Here is a 14,276-nt window from a genome sequence, read left to right as displayed (position 1 = left end):
ATGCTTTGAGTGTGACAGAGTGAGGGTCTATCCTCTCAGGTGCTACTTTGTCACCAACAACCTAGAGGAATTTGAACAAGTCATTTTATCTCTCTTATCCTTTATTTCTTAATGTGGTATTTAACAAGATTTCCAATTCAAGAACTTAGATTATGTTAATCCTGGCATTCCACCACAGAGCAGAGGAGAGATCATCTATTAAGTATGTAAGTTAATAAAAGTCCAGGAAGCCTGTAAGAGAAAGAATCAAAAGACACATATCTAAAGACAATTGCTTCAATGACAGAAGAAAAGGTTTTTTGCACTGAGCTTAGCATCTGTCACTCAAACTGTCTTTTGAATAAACCCCCTCATTCCTACATCCTATGAGATCTAAAATAAAGTGGAAGTAAACAGCAAAAACCTGAGAAGACATTGAAGCCACATGACTGCTGTACTCAGTGATCTTCATAGAAGAGGACAAGTCTGGGTTTGAAGTTCAAAGCCCACTGAAGTACAGGCTCTCAAGGTTAAGCAAAATAGGGCTGCAACAGACAGGAGAGAAAATACAGGGAGCTCACCCTTCAGGAATGCCATGAAAGTTGTGCATTGGCTTTGACAATTTGCACTCAATGTTCAGTAGACATAGTAGCTAGCAAAGGTCTGGTTTGGAGCCAGGAAAGGAGGAAAGAGTTTAACACTGCCTCCAAGATTAATAAGAATGAGGCTCCCTAGTTTTCCACACCAGGACTCTGGGCAGAAGTTTGGTGGACTCTGGAAAAGGAAGATCTTTCTACAAAGCTGTGGGACAAAGACAATTCTTCAACAATCTTTATTTGAAAGATTTTTCTTAAATCTTCTCTTCTGGTTGATACATTTTAAGGATATATAACTTGTACGTAAAACAAAGGATTAGGAATAAACAACTTTTAATTAGCTTTTCCAGTTAAAAAATCAAGTCTTTTTTTCGTTGTGCTGATACTTTATTTGCATGTCTCATTTACCTGATTTGATCATAGGCTTATCTGGTAAAATAGTTTGAAAACATACTAATTTAAGTGTTCTTATGAAAAGACTCTGATGGTGATGAAGATCATACCACATTTTATTCCTAGTTTATTTTTTCAAATTCACTTTGGAATTTATTGACTCACTGCTAGTGGAAAGATCTCACATTTCTTCTCCAAATACAAGTGAACAAAAAATCTTTATTCTCAAAAGAAAGTTACAGAATACATAGGATCAGCTTCCAAATTTTCCAAACTGATTCTCCCCAATCAACTGAGTAGTAAATGTGATTTACTTATGACCTTCTACAGATGTTCAATTTTCCTTTCATTTGAGAGCAGGATCTGTAGGTATTCAGTTCCCTTCCCAGTAGATACACTGAAAAGAGCAAGGGCAGGCTTCCTCTGTGTTCTGGCAGACTTTGATTAAATGGGTACGCCCATCTTGGAAGTTAATCATCTTGCCATCACTAGCACATTTCATGCTGAACACTCTTGGCTTTCAATGTCATTGTGTCAAATTGGGGCTCATGGGTGACTTTTCTCCAGCATAAAGTCTGTTGTGATGTACATGAATTCCACTTTGGTTCATGCTATGGAAATGATGTATACAACTTGACTGTATAATTTGAGTCCTTCATATATAGAGGTGGTCTGGTTATGTGAATGAATATATTGAAGAATGTCTTTTATTTTTCCTTACTATAACTTGATACATTTTCATTATCACCTTCAGAAGTGAAAGAAATTTATATTGTATGTGGGGTCAGCATTGTTATCTCGTGCCTACAAATGGTATCCCTAGTTTCTACAGGATACACCTGGGTGGAAAGGGTGCTTTAGTCAAAGAGAAGGTTAGGAGGCTAGGTCCACAGTTACTGAGTGTGTATGACAGCTTTCTATCATTGTAGCAAGTTCCTGAAATAATCAGTTAATTATTTTAAAAGTTATTTTGGCTCACATTTTTTGAGGTTTCAGTCCATGGTCAGTTGGCACTTGACTTTTGAGTCTTTGGCAGTGCGGCACATCATGATAGGGGGTAGTGGCCACCATGGCAGCAAGGAAGTAGAGAGAAAGAGAGAGACTGTATCTTACAATCCTCTAAAAAGGCATGCCTCCAAAAACCTAAAATCTCCCAGTAGGGCCTCATCTTAAGGGTTTCCAAAACCTCCCAATAGTTCCAAACTGAGAACTAAGCCTTTAACAAATGTCTCCTTTGGGAGCCATTACAAATCCAAAACACAGTATTTAGAAAGCTCACTATTCCCATGAGGGCTTGGGTTTATCTGGTGGCTTTGGAGTAGCTGTCAGGTACTAAAGAACTTGCAACTGAGCTTTGGGAACACTATTGTATACACATGTTTGTGATTGAGAATTTAAGGTATCTACTCTTTGTATCAACTAAGGTATTTCAAAAATCTCCCTCAATCATAACTTCTAGCCAAGGGGAATTCACTCTTGAGGTAATCATAAGAGAAAACCCCAAACTAGGAATCAGGGAGACTAGGATGCACACATTTATTCTTTCCATGGTAAAACAGAAGGATACCACACATGGAATTTTATGATTAAAAGTGAGCCTTTACACTTTGCTCTAAAATTATTAAGGCCAAGATATCTTGAATCTTTTGATTTTTTTTCTATGAGTAAGAAGTTCAGTCATCTTTATAAGCAGCATCTGCCATTTTCATCAGTCTTCACACAGTGCTTTGACTTCTGTTCCAATGTGATTCTGCCCAGGTGTGAAAGTGTGAAAATAAAAGCTAAGGTGGAATAAGCAGGATTGGTGCCCTGAGAAAAATAAACTCCTTAGGCATTAACTATGCCATTGTACCAGGTGGAGCCGGGAGAAGCAGGCTCCAGAACTGAGTCACATGTGAGTTTTGAAGTAGAGATCTAGTCTCTATTTTGACTTCTGTAAAAGCCTTCAGGAAAAGTTTACAAAAGCTGACAAATTACACTTTCAGATAAAGGGTGACTTGTGCAGGTACCATGAAGGGTACTCTTCTACTAGCAACCAGCACATTTGGGATATCCTTCTGTGATGCCAAGAAGGTTCACACCCTTGAGAAATCTCCTGTTGCCCTCCATAGGCCAAAAAGTAAAAAATAAAATAAGGAAAGTGTTGCTCTCGTCCGCTGAGGTCCCCACTCACTCTGGTGTCCTACAATTTCATTCCATTTCAGTTTCCTCTTAAGGCTCTGATTTCATATGCAGTTTTCTGAAGTAGAATAACTGGCTCTAGATCATTACTCACTCATCATCAATATAATTCTACAAACTCAAGAGAGCTAGAAAGATCAGCTCAACCTGACCATTGGGGCAATGCAGCATGTTCCTTAGTGACAGCAAAAGGTTTACATGCAAGGACAGGGCATTAAAGTTCAAAAGGAACAACTATATACGATATTTCTTTCTCAGTGTCATTTTGGGTTAGAGGTCAGTTGGGTCCTTTTTAAATGCAGGGCAAAAAGTACTTTTAGAAAAAAACAATCATTCTACCTGTGGAGTTGTAATTTTCCTTTGTAAAATGTTGGAATGATTCAGGCAATCTACTCTTCATGTTTCTTTAATTACTTCTGCCTCAGAAGTTCCAGAGAAGCATGGTCTAGCTCCTACTGATTAACAGCACTTCAGAAAAGTCACAATTCAGTTTTACTAATAGGACTATTTCCCAGAATCTCCATAGCATTTGGGGATGCTCAGTCTAATGACATATTGTAGTGGTAGAAGCTGTACTGTACTTAGAATCAACACTCCTTTCCTGCAGCTAAGGGTTTCTTGCAGAATCAAGTTTTTTGGTTCCTGGTTCACAGATCTTTCTGCTATTTCTGAGTATGTTCTTCCTTAGAAAGTGCTTCAGGTCCTTCTTGTAAAAACAAATGCAGACCAACCTATTGAATAAGTTTACCAAATATGTCCATGCATGTGAACCAACAAAGTCTTATGTTGGGAGCAAAGCAGGCACACAAAACACACACACACACACACACACTCACTCACTCACTCACTCACTCACACACATAGGAAAGTGTTGTAGCTTGAATATGAAGTGTCCCACAAAAGTGACTGTGTTAATACAGGAATGATCAGAAGCAATAATTGGATAATGAGAGCTGTAATCTAATCAGTCCATCCTAGTTTGCATAGACTAACGGGAGGTGGTAACTGTGGGCAGATGGGGCATGACTGGAGAAGGTGGGGCCCTGGGAGTAAGCCCTGGAAGGGTTCATCCTTGCTGCAGCTCCTTACCCTTTGTCTTTCTGCCTCCTGGCCACCAGGAGTTGAGCTGAGCAGCCAGCGCTTCTCTGCCACAGCCTTCAGCCACAATGTTCCACCTCACTTCTGACCAATCATAGAAGAATCTCTCGGATCATGAGCCAAAATAAACATTTTCTCCTCTAAGTTGTTCTTCTAGGGTATTTTGTGGTCACAGAGAGGAAAAGCTGACTAAGATAGAAAGGTTCAGGTGATAAACCTCTTCCATTATATTTGGAAACATTATTCTTCATGGGTTTATTTTTCCCCACACAATGCCATTAAGGACTGAGATAACAGATTACCACTTCATATGAGACTTACAGAATAAGAATAAATGATCTGCTCCTTTTTTTTGGCAGACTAAAAGACTATGGCAGCTACCTAGTTAAGCACTCGGGGTTCTATTCCAAGTGTCTTTAAGAAGTCACAACCAAAACCTGAAGGCAAGTGGCATCCATCTGAAATCAAACAACCATGACCCTGGTCACTTAGGAAAAAAGGAGCCTCAGAGCAGAGGTCATGATGAGTGGTGGTGACAGATTAGACTCTCCATATGTAAATATTCTTTGTGTGGGCAAAAATAAGTGGGAAAGCAAGTTCTCAAATAGGTCATGTTTTACAGAAGTCACCCTCATGACATGTTATTATAGGTATAACAGTAGTGAACTACATAGAATTTGAAATTAAACTGATCCAGATTCAAATCCCTCCTCTGTCCATTCTTTACTAGTAAGTGTGGTTAGACCAAGATAATTAATTTGTTTGTATTTTCCTTTCTTCTGTAAATAATGATAATGTCTGCTTTGTAAGATTAACAATTTTTGAGGGATTCATTAAAATAATGCAAGTGAATTACTTGGCATAATGGCCAGCTCATATTAGTTATTCAAGTTACTCTTCAAGTTACTTGAACAACTAATGGTCCTTATCATTATGGTCCTTATCATTAACCATAATTCCCCAAACCATTGAACACTAACTGTGCTTCAGCTACCTTCACAGATCACAGTAGCGTAGCAGAGCCTTCAGGTTAAGTTCAAGAGTTTTGGAATCAGTCACGAGTTTTGACTCCATCCGGGCTTTCATTCTGAATGTCCCTGGGGAACTGCATTCAGGTTTGGTTCCCCTTCATTAATATACATTTTTATTTCATAGATCATTATGGGAATACAAGGAATGAGTCACATGACATTTAGTTTTTAGATAGGTCTAGATGTTTTTGCCTACTTCATACTCCATGGTTGCTTAGACTAATAAATATCACATTTGCCTGTTTTATAAAGTGAACAGAATTTGTTCTATAAATATCATATGTATTTCTACAAATATTTCATTTTTAATTATAAATAAAGTTAATTTCTTACAAATTGTGAATTTTATTTATTATGTATTTTAATGCATTTTCAAAAATTTAAACAATGTTCATCTGAAATTGAGGCAATTACAAAATGTGGTCATGTCACTTAGTATAAGCAAATCAATCCATTTTCCACTAGGTGGCAGACCTCGTTAAAAAGTTATGGAAAAGAAAAGATGGTGATGAGTACTCCAAAACTGACCAATAGGTGTCTCTTTGCAACCACATATCCCTGAGAGGTTGTATAAAATACAGATAAATTCAACATTTTCCACAGTCTTCCTTATTCATTTTGCAGATAAGATCATCACCACTTTCCATAAGGTACAACTAGAACACTTGCTGTTCTTGATGCACCAACCATGTTAATAAGACTATAAAAACACAACCAGCAATAAGAGTCTCAATACAAGTGATTTGACAGAAAATAGATCTCATTATAATGCTGTTCTCAGGGTAAACAAGCTTTCTGTTTTAAAAAACCTCAAAACTTTGATGATCATATGTGATGGCACTAATTGAGGTCCTAAAATTAGAGCCATCTCTAAAGAGACACACACAGACAGTGCTATCAACCTGGTGACTGTGGCTATAAGAATACACAGGAAATAATGGGAACTCCTAAATAGCAGGGGGCACCCTGATATCATTTTTTGTTACAACTGTTGCTCACCTTATTTTGGTCAGGTTGTGCTCATACACACACGCAAGCATGTGCACACGCCTTCCTATTTGGCATCATTGAATAGATGTGCTCATGTATGTTGAGTGTATATGTGAGTTCCATTCACACACTCACAGACTCTCCTCACTCACAACACACCAGCACAATTCTATGTTCACTTTGATAAATTTCTTTTTTATACTGGAAAATATCTGAATTTTAACCATTCTGAAAAAAATTAAAGATGACCATTAACATAATTTACATATAGAGAAGTCCAGGCACAAAGAGGAGACATTCATTTCTATACTTTTAGGGAATGATTTACTTTCTTCTGAGGCTGAGTTAAATTGTGAATTAGGAATGCAAATATAAATATACATCTGTATATATATATACAGATACACTCACATACGAAACTAAAACTGGTTTCATTTCTGTTATTCAAACTTCAGTTACTATAATTAACATTTGTTCCTATTTAAATAGATTTTTTAAATTTAGTAATACAGTATAATGTTCAGAGAGCACAACTACACTAATGGTATTCTATAACTTCATATCATTCAAAGGAGCTAACTTGACCCTACAACCTGCCAAGGGTGATCATGCCATAAACTGAAACTAGGAGAGACTGTTTATTTGGGGAGGTACAGTACCTAGTGGGATTTTCTGCCTCTTCTGAGCTGTAGAAGCTTCTTCTAGTGATGCCACTTCCTAAATGTGGTAGTCAGTAACCCCTCTGCTTTTAAAATACCTGAATATCTAAATGTACACAAATACCCATGAAAGTAAATACAAAGTGCATCTCCAAATCTCATGAATCTAATTTTTTTCCTATTTATTAATGCAAGACAATGTCTTTGTGAAAGAGAAAACCAGGAGAAAACCCATAGGTCCATAGAGCCTGTGGGGAATGTCCCAGAATTTTAACTTCCAAAGTTTTCTTCAGGTTATCTTGGTATCTTCTTCAGAAAATACTGGAAATGAGAAACTGTCAGGTCAGAGACTATCAGGTCAAGTCAGAGACTTTATCAAGCCACATAGCAATTAAGGAATTAGATGGCATGGGGCTCTATGGGCCCACATGACACAAAGAATCAATCCCACAGAAGACACAGAAAGGAAAGTACCCTCTAGTGGGGCTGAAGCCCAGGGAGTATTTTGTAAGCCCTCATAGAAAAGGCCACAGGAGTTCCTCATTTCTCCACACTACTTCACACTAAACTTTGTAGTGCCCTAAGGCAGAGTCTGTGCTCTCCAGCTTCACCCTGGCTGGGTTGTATCTCTCAGAACTAATACCTCATCTTTTATAATTAACTTCTCCAATCTGCCTAGTTATGTAACATCAGTTTCTCATCAACCTAGGATGAATTCCTTGCACTAATAAAGCCTACTCAAGTTATTTTGTTCACTTTTTCCTCAATCATTGATTGCCTTTTATTTCATTTTAAAATGAAATATTTAATACCCAATACCTGCCTGGGCAAAGGTTTCCACCCTGAGCCAAAGAGAATTTTTTGCTCATTGACCAAGGCCAGCTGGTCCATATGAGCTCTCTGGCTGGCAGAAAAGGAGGCCTCCCTTGTCTTGTCTTAGCACAGTCCTCACAGCTGGCCTTTGGGTGTGCCCTTGACTTCCCTTCTTGCGTTTTTAGCACATCGTTCAGGCGCCAAGTGCCCTCTGCTGTGTCTGAGCAGAGCACCTGTTTAGAGTGACTCACGCTATCAACACGCAGACTCTCCCTAATCTGACAGCGGACCAGACCTCACACAGGTATAGGTCTGAAGAGCTAGCACGGGGATCTGTGTAATGGTATGTCTCTACCACAATCCTGAGCACCCTCTGCTCATTGCAGTAGGTGGGGCAACACATTCTGACTGATTTGTGGGGTGTAACCCCTCACCCTAGGTACCTATGGAGGAGGTTCAGCTGGATTATGCCTCTGTGATTCAAATTCAAAGGCTTTTTTCCAGACATAGTGAGTTACTGCTACCCTTTTTAAATGGATGGTAAATACACACATTTAACAGATTATTTTATGTGTTATAACTACCAGAAAATACCAAAACATTCTCTAATATTCTTCCCTGTTGTGAATAAGCTGTATGAAGTGAAAGGGGAAATAAATGCCCATGATAATTTGTGTTTTGTTAACTATATTTGATCTCTAATTAAATGTGTGTTTTGCAGAAAATGGGATGGAAAGAGTAAGAACTCCCTTTTCAATAAATCTGGTGCCTAAATAACAAACCCTCACAAAAACCACAAACTCAGACTCCTGGTTCTGATTGATATTCCAGGTTATAGTTGGTGCTGAAATTTAATGTGTATTCATATTTTCCTGTCTCCTACAGATATGTTCCCTTAACATAAGGATTCATCTAAATTCGGTTCTGTTTGACATTTAAATAAGTGACTGCTGGAAGGAAAAAGAGGAATCCTTGAAATGAGCTCAGGAAGACTGTGAGCTCCCCTTCTCCACCCTCCCCTAGCACATACTTGTTTTCTCATCCCAAGATTAAGAAGTTATGCGTCTGACAATGCACTTTTCTTTTACAAGTCTTGACATCACCACTGTTATTTTCTTTTTCACTTTTTTCTTCCAGCACCTGTTAGAAACAAGAGTAGGGTGGTCTTCATGTGCATTTCTTCCCTCCTTTTCTTTGAGTAAGAGGTAGGGTGGAAAGTGTGAAATAGAGATGCTTGAAAAATGTGGTTGGAATTTTATTTTTAAAAGGTCGCACTTTAGAGAGAGTATTTTTAGATTTAATACTATACACAAAATTAAAGTGTTTTTTACTGGTTACTAGACTATTTTCTTAAACTTTAACCAAAAATTACTCGAAGAGGGTATCCTTTTTTTTTTTTTAAATAAAAAAAAAATGGCAGTGAGAAGGAGTTTGATGACATTTTGCGCTGAAGAAAACAGCACCAATTAAAACCAGATATTTTTAAAGAAATAATTATCTCTAAAGACATATAAATGGTTTTGTTATTTCATTAAAATATATTGTGATACATGAAAAGATAAAAACTCTTGTCAAAGGGGGTCGTGAGAGAACTTGCCATGATTCTTGATGACAGTTTACCTATTGTTCCCCTCTGGCCAGCTTTCTTTTTCATCTTTGCAGTTTTCCAGTTCCGCGGATAAGCAGGTCTTTGATGGGCTACAGGGTTTCTTTCAAGCCACCGTAGCTAATATGGTGACAAGATTACTCAGTTTCCCTAAGGAAGCGCCTCGGGCTTTGCCAGAACCTTGGGGGACAAGAAGTGGGTCCGGAGCACTAGAACGCACGCGGGGACATTTCCAGGCCCCGGCCCGCACAGCTGCGGGAGCGCCCTCCTAGCTCATGGACGCTTTTGTCTTCACTCTTCTACCTTACTTTTTTCAAAAGCCAAGAGTTCATTATTTGGTCGGTGTGCAAATAAAACTTCCAAATGCCACTTCCAAATATAGGCTCTCACGGACACCAGAGGCCAACCGGGTATCTGGGAGGACGGCCTTTCCTTCCTCTGGCGGACACGCAGTCCCTTTGCAGACGCGGTACCCCACATCTGGAAGCCAGGCCCGGTTTTAGGCAGAAATTGCAGCTCCTTCGACCATCTAGGTCTTAGAGAGCACGAATTACTGACAAAGATAAAGAAATGAAATTCCCTCTCTCGAAAATTCTTAAACACTTCTTTTTCTCTCCACTGAAATCCAGAAAAACAGTCCATTTTGAACCAGAATAATTTAGTCTGACAACAGATTCTTCCTCTGTTCACAGCTGTCCCAGGGGGAGGAGTTGAAATCCGAACCTCTCTGCTGTGATTGGATCCTTCTTGCAAAAGAGAGGAAAAAAACCCCTCCCAGCCAAAACGGGCTCAGTTCGTAAAGCAGCCGGGTGACTTCAGAGGCGCCGGCCCGTCGCCTGCCGCACCTGAGCGCGGCCCTTGCCGAGCCCCACCGGCCGCGATGCTGTAGGGACCAGCAGCGTCCTCCCGCCGGACCGTTATCCGCGCCGGGCGCCTCCAGACTATCAGACAAGATGCCGCGCTCCTTCCTGGTCAAGAAGCATTTCAACGCCTCGAAAAAGCCAAACTACAGCGAACTGGACACACACACAGGTAAAGAAAGAAAGAAAAAGAAAAAGTCTATCTGTAACTGTGTACCTATAAATTTGTAAATATAAACGTGCTACTACTCAAATACTATTACAGAAGAGCAAAAGGCTGGGCTGTTTTCCTTTTTAGCACTCTCCTGAAAGAGCATTTTTATTCTTTTGATCATTTAGGGTAAGTTTTAATTCAAAACTTTTTTGAACTCTTAACGGACAAGAAAAACCTCCTTTGACTCTTGCAGCTTCATTTTCTGAAGTTTGTATAGACACACGTAATGAATATGTGGAAGATGAACATAAAACATAAACGTTGAATTCTTGCTTTTTCGTGTAATAAGTTCCCTTCCTTTAAAAGACAGCTTGGTTTATCTTTGTAGCTACACTTGTAAGATGTAAATAGTCCTTCCATAAAATGAAAGAAAACTTTTCTGTATGTTTAAAAATATTGAGATTTTTCTTCTTCCTTAGTGGAGACAGTGAAGGCACTGGCTGACTGCACTCCCTCAAGACAGAGCATGGGATAGCTCAGGGCAGCTGTCAGAGTATGTGTGCATTAAGTACAATAGCTACATAGATGCCATGGTGCAAATGCAATATTTTACCAATATTTTGTGCTTCGAAGTCAATCTATTTTCATTATAAAGTTTTGTATGGGTTGTCAAATATTTTCTCGGTGTGTGTATTTTTTTAGTTATATTTACCTAAATCTTCTTTCCTTTTCTTTCCCCCAGTGATCATTTCCCCATATCTCTATGAGAGTTACCCCATGCCCGTCATACCAAAACCAGAGATCCTCAGCTCGGGAGCATACAGCCCCATTACCGTTTGGACTACAACAGCTCCATTCCACTCCCCACTGCCCAATGGCCTCTCTCCTCTTTCTGGATACCCCTCATCCTTGGGGCGAGTGAGCCCCCCTCCTCCATCAGACACCTCATCTAAGGACCACAGTGGCTCAGAAAGCCCCATTAGTGATGAAGAGGAAAGACTGCAATCCAAGCTTTCAGATCCCCATGCCATTGAAGCTGAAAAGTTTCAGTGCAATTTATGCAATAAGACCTATTCAACTTTTTCTGGGCTGGCCAAACATAAGCAGCTGCACTGTGATGCCCAGTCTAGGAAATCTTTCAGCTGTAAATACTGTGACAAGGAATATGTGAGCCTGGGCGCCCTTAAGATGCACATTCGGACCCACACATTACCTTGTGTCTGCAAGATCTGTGGCAAGGCGTTTTCCAGACCCTGGTTGCTTCAAGGACACATTAGAACTCACACTGGTAAGAGAAAAATGTAGACAGGAATGTTGCTTTCTGATAGAATGACGCTCTGGGCTGGCTGTTGGATTTTCATGGAGTAGTGACAGTGCTTTTCATGATGGTTGATCATTGATAGCTACTTCCTGACTACTCAAAAACTTATTAGAGCACCAGGTGCTCCACTTCATGCTAACAACCTCTGCTCCAGAGACTGCAAACAGCATTTAGACTTTGGAAAGTAGATGCAGGAGGTTTGGTCTCAAAGATCAGTTAGAAAATCAGAAAAGATATATTTGAATGTGTGTTCTGTGAAACTGCCCCCAGTAATCAGCAAATACAAACGTTGCTATCCTAATCAATTTATTTGGCAAGTAGCTGAAGGGATTTTTTTTTTTTTTTTTTTACAGTTTTCTGTTTATTACATTCTGGCTGTGAAATCTATCACCACTTAGTGAGTTGGATAGTTGGAACCGAATTTGTTTTGCGTCTTTTGTTTCATTTTCTGCTGAACTTTTTATTCTTAGCACAAAATCATCATCCTGCAGGGAGTTAAGGCATTTATATTGGCCTCAGTCACAATACAGAAAGAGGGAAAAGGGGAAATATTGGGAAATATTGGGAAGCACTCAGTGTTAACTGCACCTGCTGGAGCAGAAAGCTTTAATAAGTGAAAGTCCTAGAACTTCATGAATTATTTCTGCATGACTGGCAGCATTAATACTACTCTGGTTATGATTTTCATACAAATTTTATCTTAAAAGGTCAGATATGAACATAAGTATCTATTATGGGAATTTAATCAGGTTGTGCTCCTTCTCATTCCTTTGGCAAAATGTGATTGATATTCATTAACATTATTTGACTTTATGTTTCCTCTAAAAACACTGACTATTTTTTTTTTTTTTTTATCCTCTACCCCCACCCCCAGGGGAGAAGCCTTTTTCTTGCCCTCACTGCAACAGAGCATTTGCAGACAGGTCAAACCTGAGGGCTCATCTGCAGACCCATTCTGATGTAAAGAAATACCAGTGCAAAAACTGCTCCAAAACCTTCTCCAGAATGTCTCTTCTGCACAAACATGAGGAATCTGGCTGCTGTGTAGCACACTGAGTGACGCAATCAATGTTTACCCGAACAGAATGCATTTCTTCACTCCGACGCCAAATGACAAGTAAAAGTCCAAAGGCATTTTCTCTTGTGCTTACCAACCAAATAATATGTATAGACACACACGTACACACACGTGCACATGTGCGTGCACACACACACACTAAAGGCTGCAAGAGCATGGAATCCATGTGTTTAAAGTTAATCCTTTCCATGTGAAGTTTAAAATTACTATATATTTACTGACAGCTAGATTGAAAGGATAAAAGACAAGGAACTTTCTCTTCAAAGATGAAGCAAAAAGCACATTGCATCTTTTCTTATTAAGAAAGAATGCAAAGATTTACATTGCTGCCAAATCATTTCAACTGAGAGGAACAGTATTGCTTTGTAATAGAGTTTGTAATAGAATTTCCTATAGGGAGAGGATCTGCCAGACGCTATCTCAGGTGCCTTATAAAGTATTCCAAGTTTACTTCATTATATGTCTGATGTCTGGTTGCCATCGTTGAACTAAAGCCTTTTTTTTTTTTTTTTTTTTTTTTTTACCTGTAATGCTTTAAACTGTAATTTTAAGAAAGAGAAAAAAATAAGAACAAGAACAAAACACAGGAGAATGTATTAAAAGTATTTTTGTTTTGTCTGTTTTTGCCACATGTGCCTTGGGAGAGGAGGGAAAGACTAGCTTTGAACATTCCAAACACATGCTCCAAATATTAATTTTTGAAAGAATTTTAATGATTTTCTGAAACTAAGTACAATGGGAATAAGTGCAAGAGAAGATTCTTAGAGATTCAGTAATGAACTGAAACTATTTTAAATGCATACGACAGATGCAATAATACAACACCCCTTCCAAGTGCCTTTTTTAATTAATTGTATAGTTGATGAGTCAATGTAAATTTGTGTTTATTTTTATATGATTGAATGAGTTTTGTATGAAAGTGAGATGTTGTCTATAGCCATGCCTATATACAACCTGAAGAATTGTGAAATCAATGTTTCTTTTTTAAAAAACAATTTTCAAGGTCCTTTTTTACAATAAACTTTTTGATTTAAAATTTATTGCTTGTATAATATTTTCAGACTTTGTTTGCTTTGTGATAAGTATCAAATGATTATACAAATAATTATTTTTGTGTTAATAAGAGATGGTGTTCATTATACACATCATGCATTATTTTATGTTTTAGATTATAATAACTGCCCCCTTATTTTTTTTAATTTAGTAAGATATTACTGTCACATTCAAAAAATACATTGTGGTGGTAGTTTGATAGAATACTCTTTTAACAAAAAAAATACTTTCTGAGCGCCAAAAATGGTCATGTTATTGGTAGTCAAAAATACTTTTACTTAACTCACTTTATTATGTTGAATCTATGAAAGCAAATGATAATCACTTATGCTATCATATGAGCTACTGGAACAGTATAAAAATTTTAAAAGAAATATTTAATGAGATGTAAGAAGAAAAAGTAGAAAATCTACATGGGAAAATAGATTTACAGTAAATTACACAAGTTGGAAAATTAAATCATG

General features: G+C 38.3%; 1 protein-coding gene and 1 pseudogene across 2 annotated transcripts in view; both read left to right on the top strand.

Annotated features, from left to right (window-relative positions):
- Window positions 1-9,618, top strand: part of LOC306665179 (14-3-3 protein theta-like) — a 34,676-nt pseudogene extending 25,058 nt beyond the window's left edge. The window contains exon 3 of the transcript in view: window positions 9,403-9,618. The product of the transcript in view is annotated as a 14-3-3 protein theta-like (transcript). The remainder of the gene's footprint in view (window positions 1-9,402) is intronic.
- Window positions 9,619-10,129: 511 nt separating this feature from the next.
- Window positions 10,130-13,799, top strand: SNAI2 (snail family transcriptional repressor 2). Its single transcript, XM_079145161.1, has 3 exons — window positions 10,130-10,378; window positions 11,103-11,648; window positions 12,556-13,799. The coding sequence occupies exons 1-3, from the start codon at window positions 10,300-10,302 to the stop codon at window positions 12,735-12,737; spliced, it is 807 nt and encodes a 268-aa protein (XP_079001287.1). The 5' UTR covers window positions 10,130-10,299; the 3' UTR covers window positions 12,738-13,799.
- Window positions 13,800-14,276: the final 477 nt, after the last annotated feature.

The sequence above is a fragment of the Sciurus vulgaris genome, assembly GCF_902686455.1.
Source record: "Sciurus vulgaris genome assembly, chromosome: 1".
Classification (NCBI taxonomy): Eukaryota; Metazoa; Chordata; class Mammalia; order Rodentia; family Sciuridae; genus Sciurus; species Sciurus vulgaris.
This window is presented reverse-complemented; position numbering and strand designations above follow the sequence as displayed.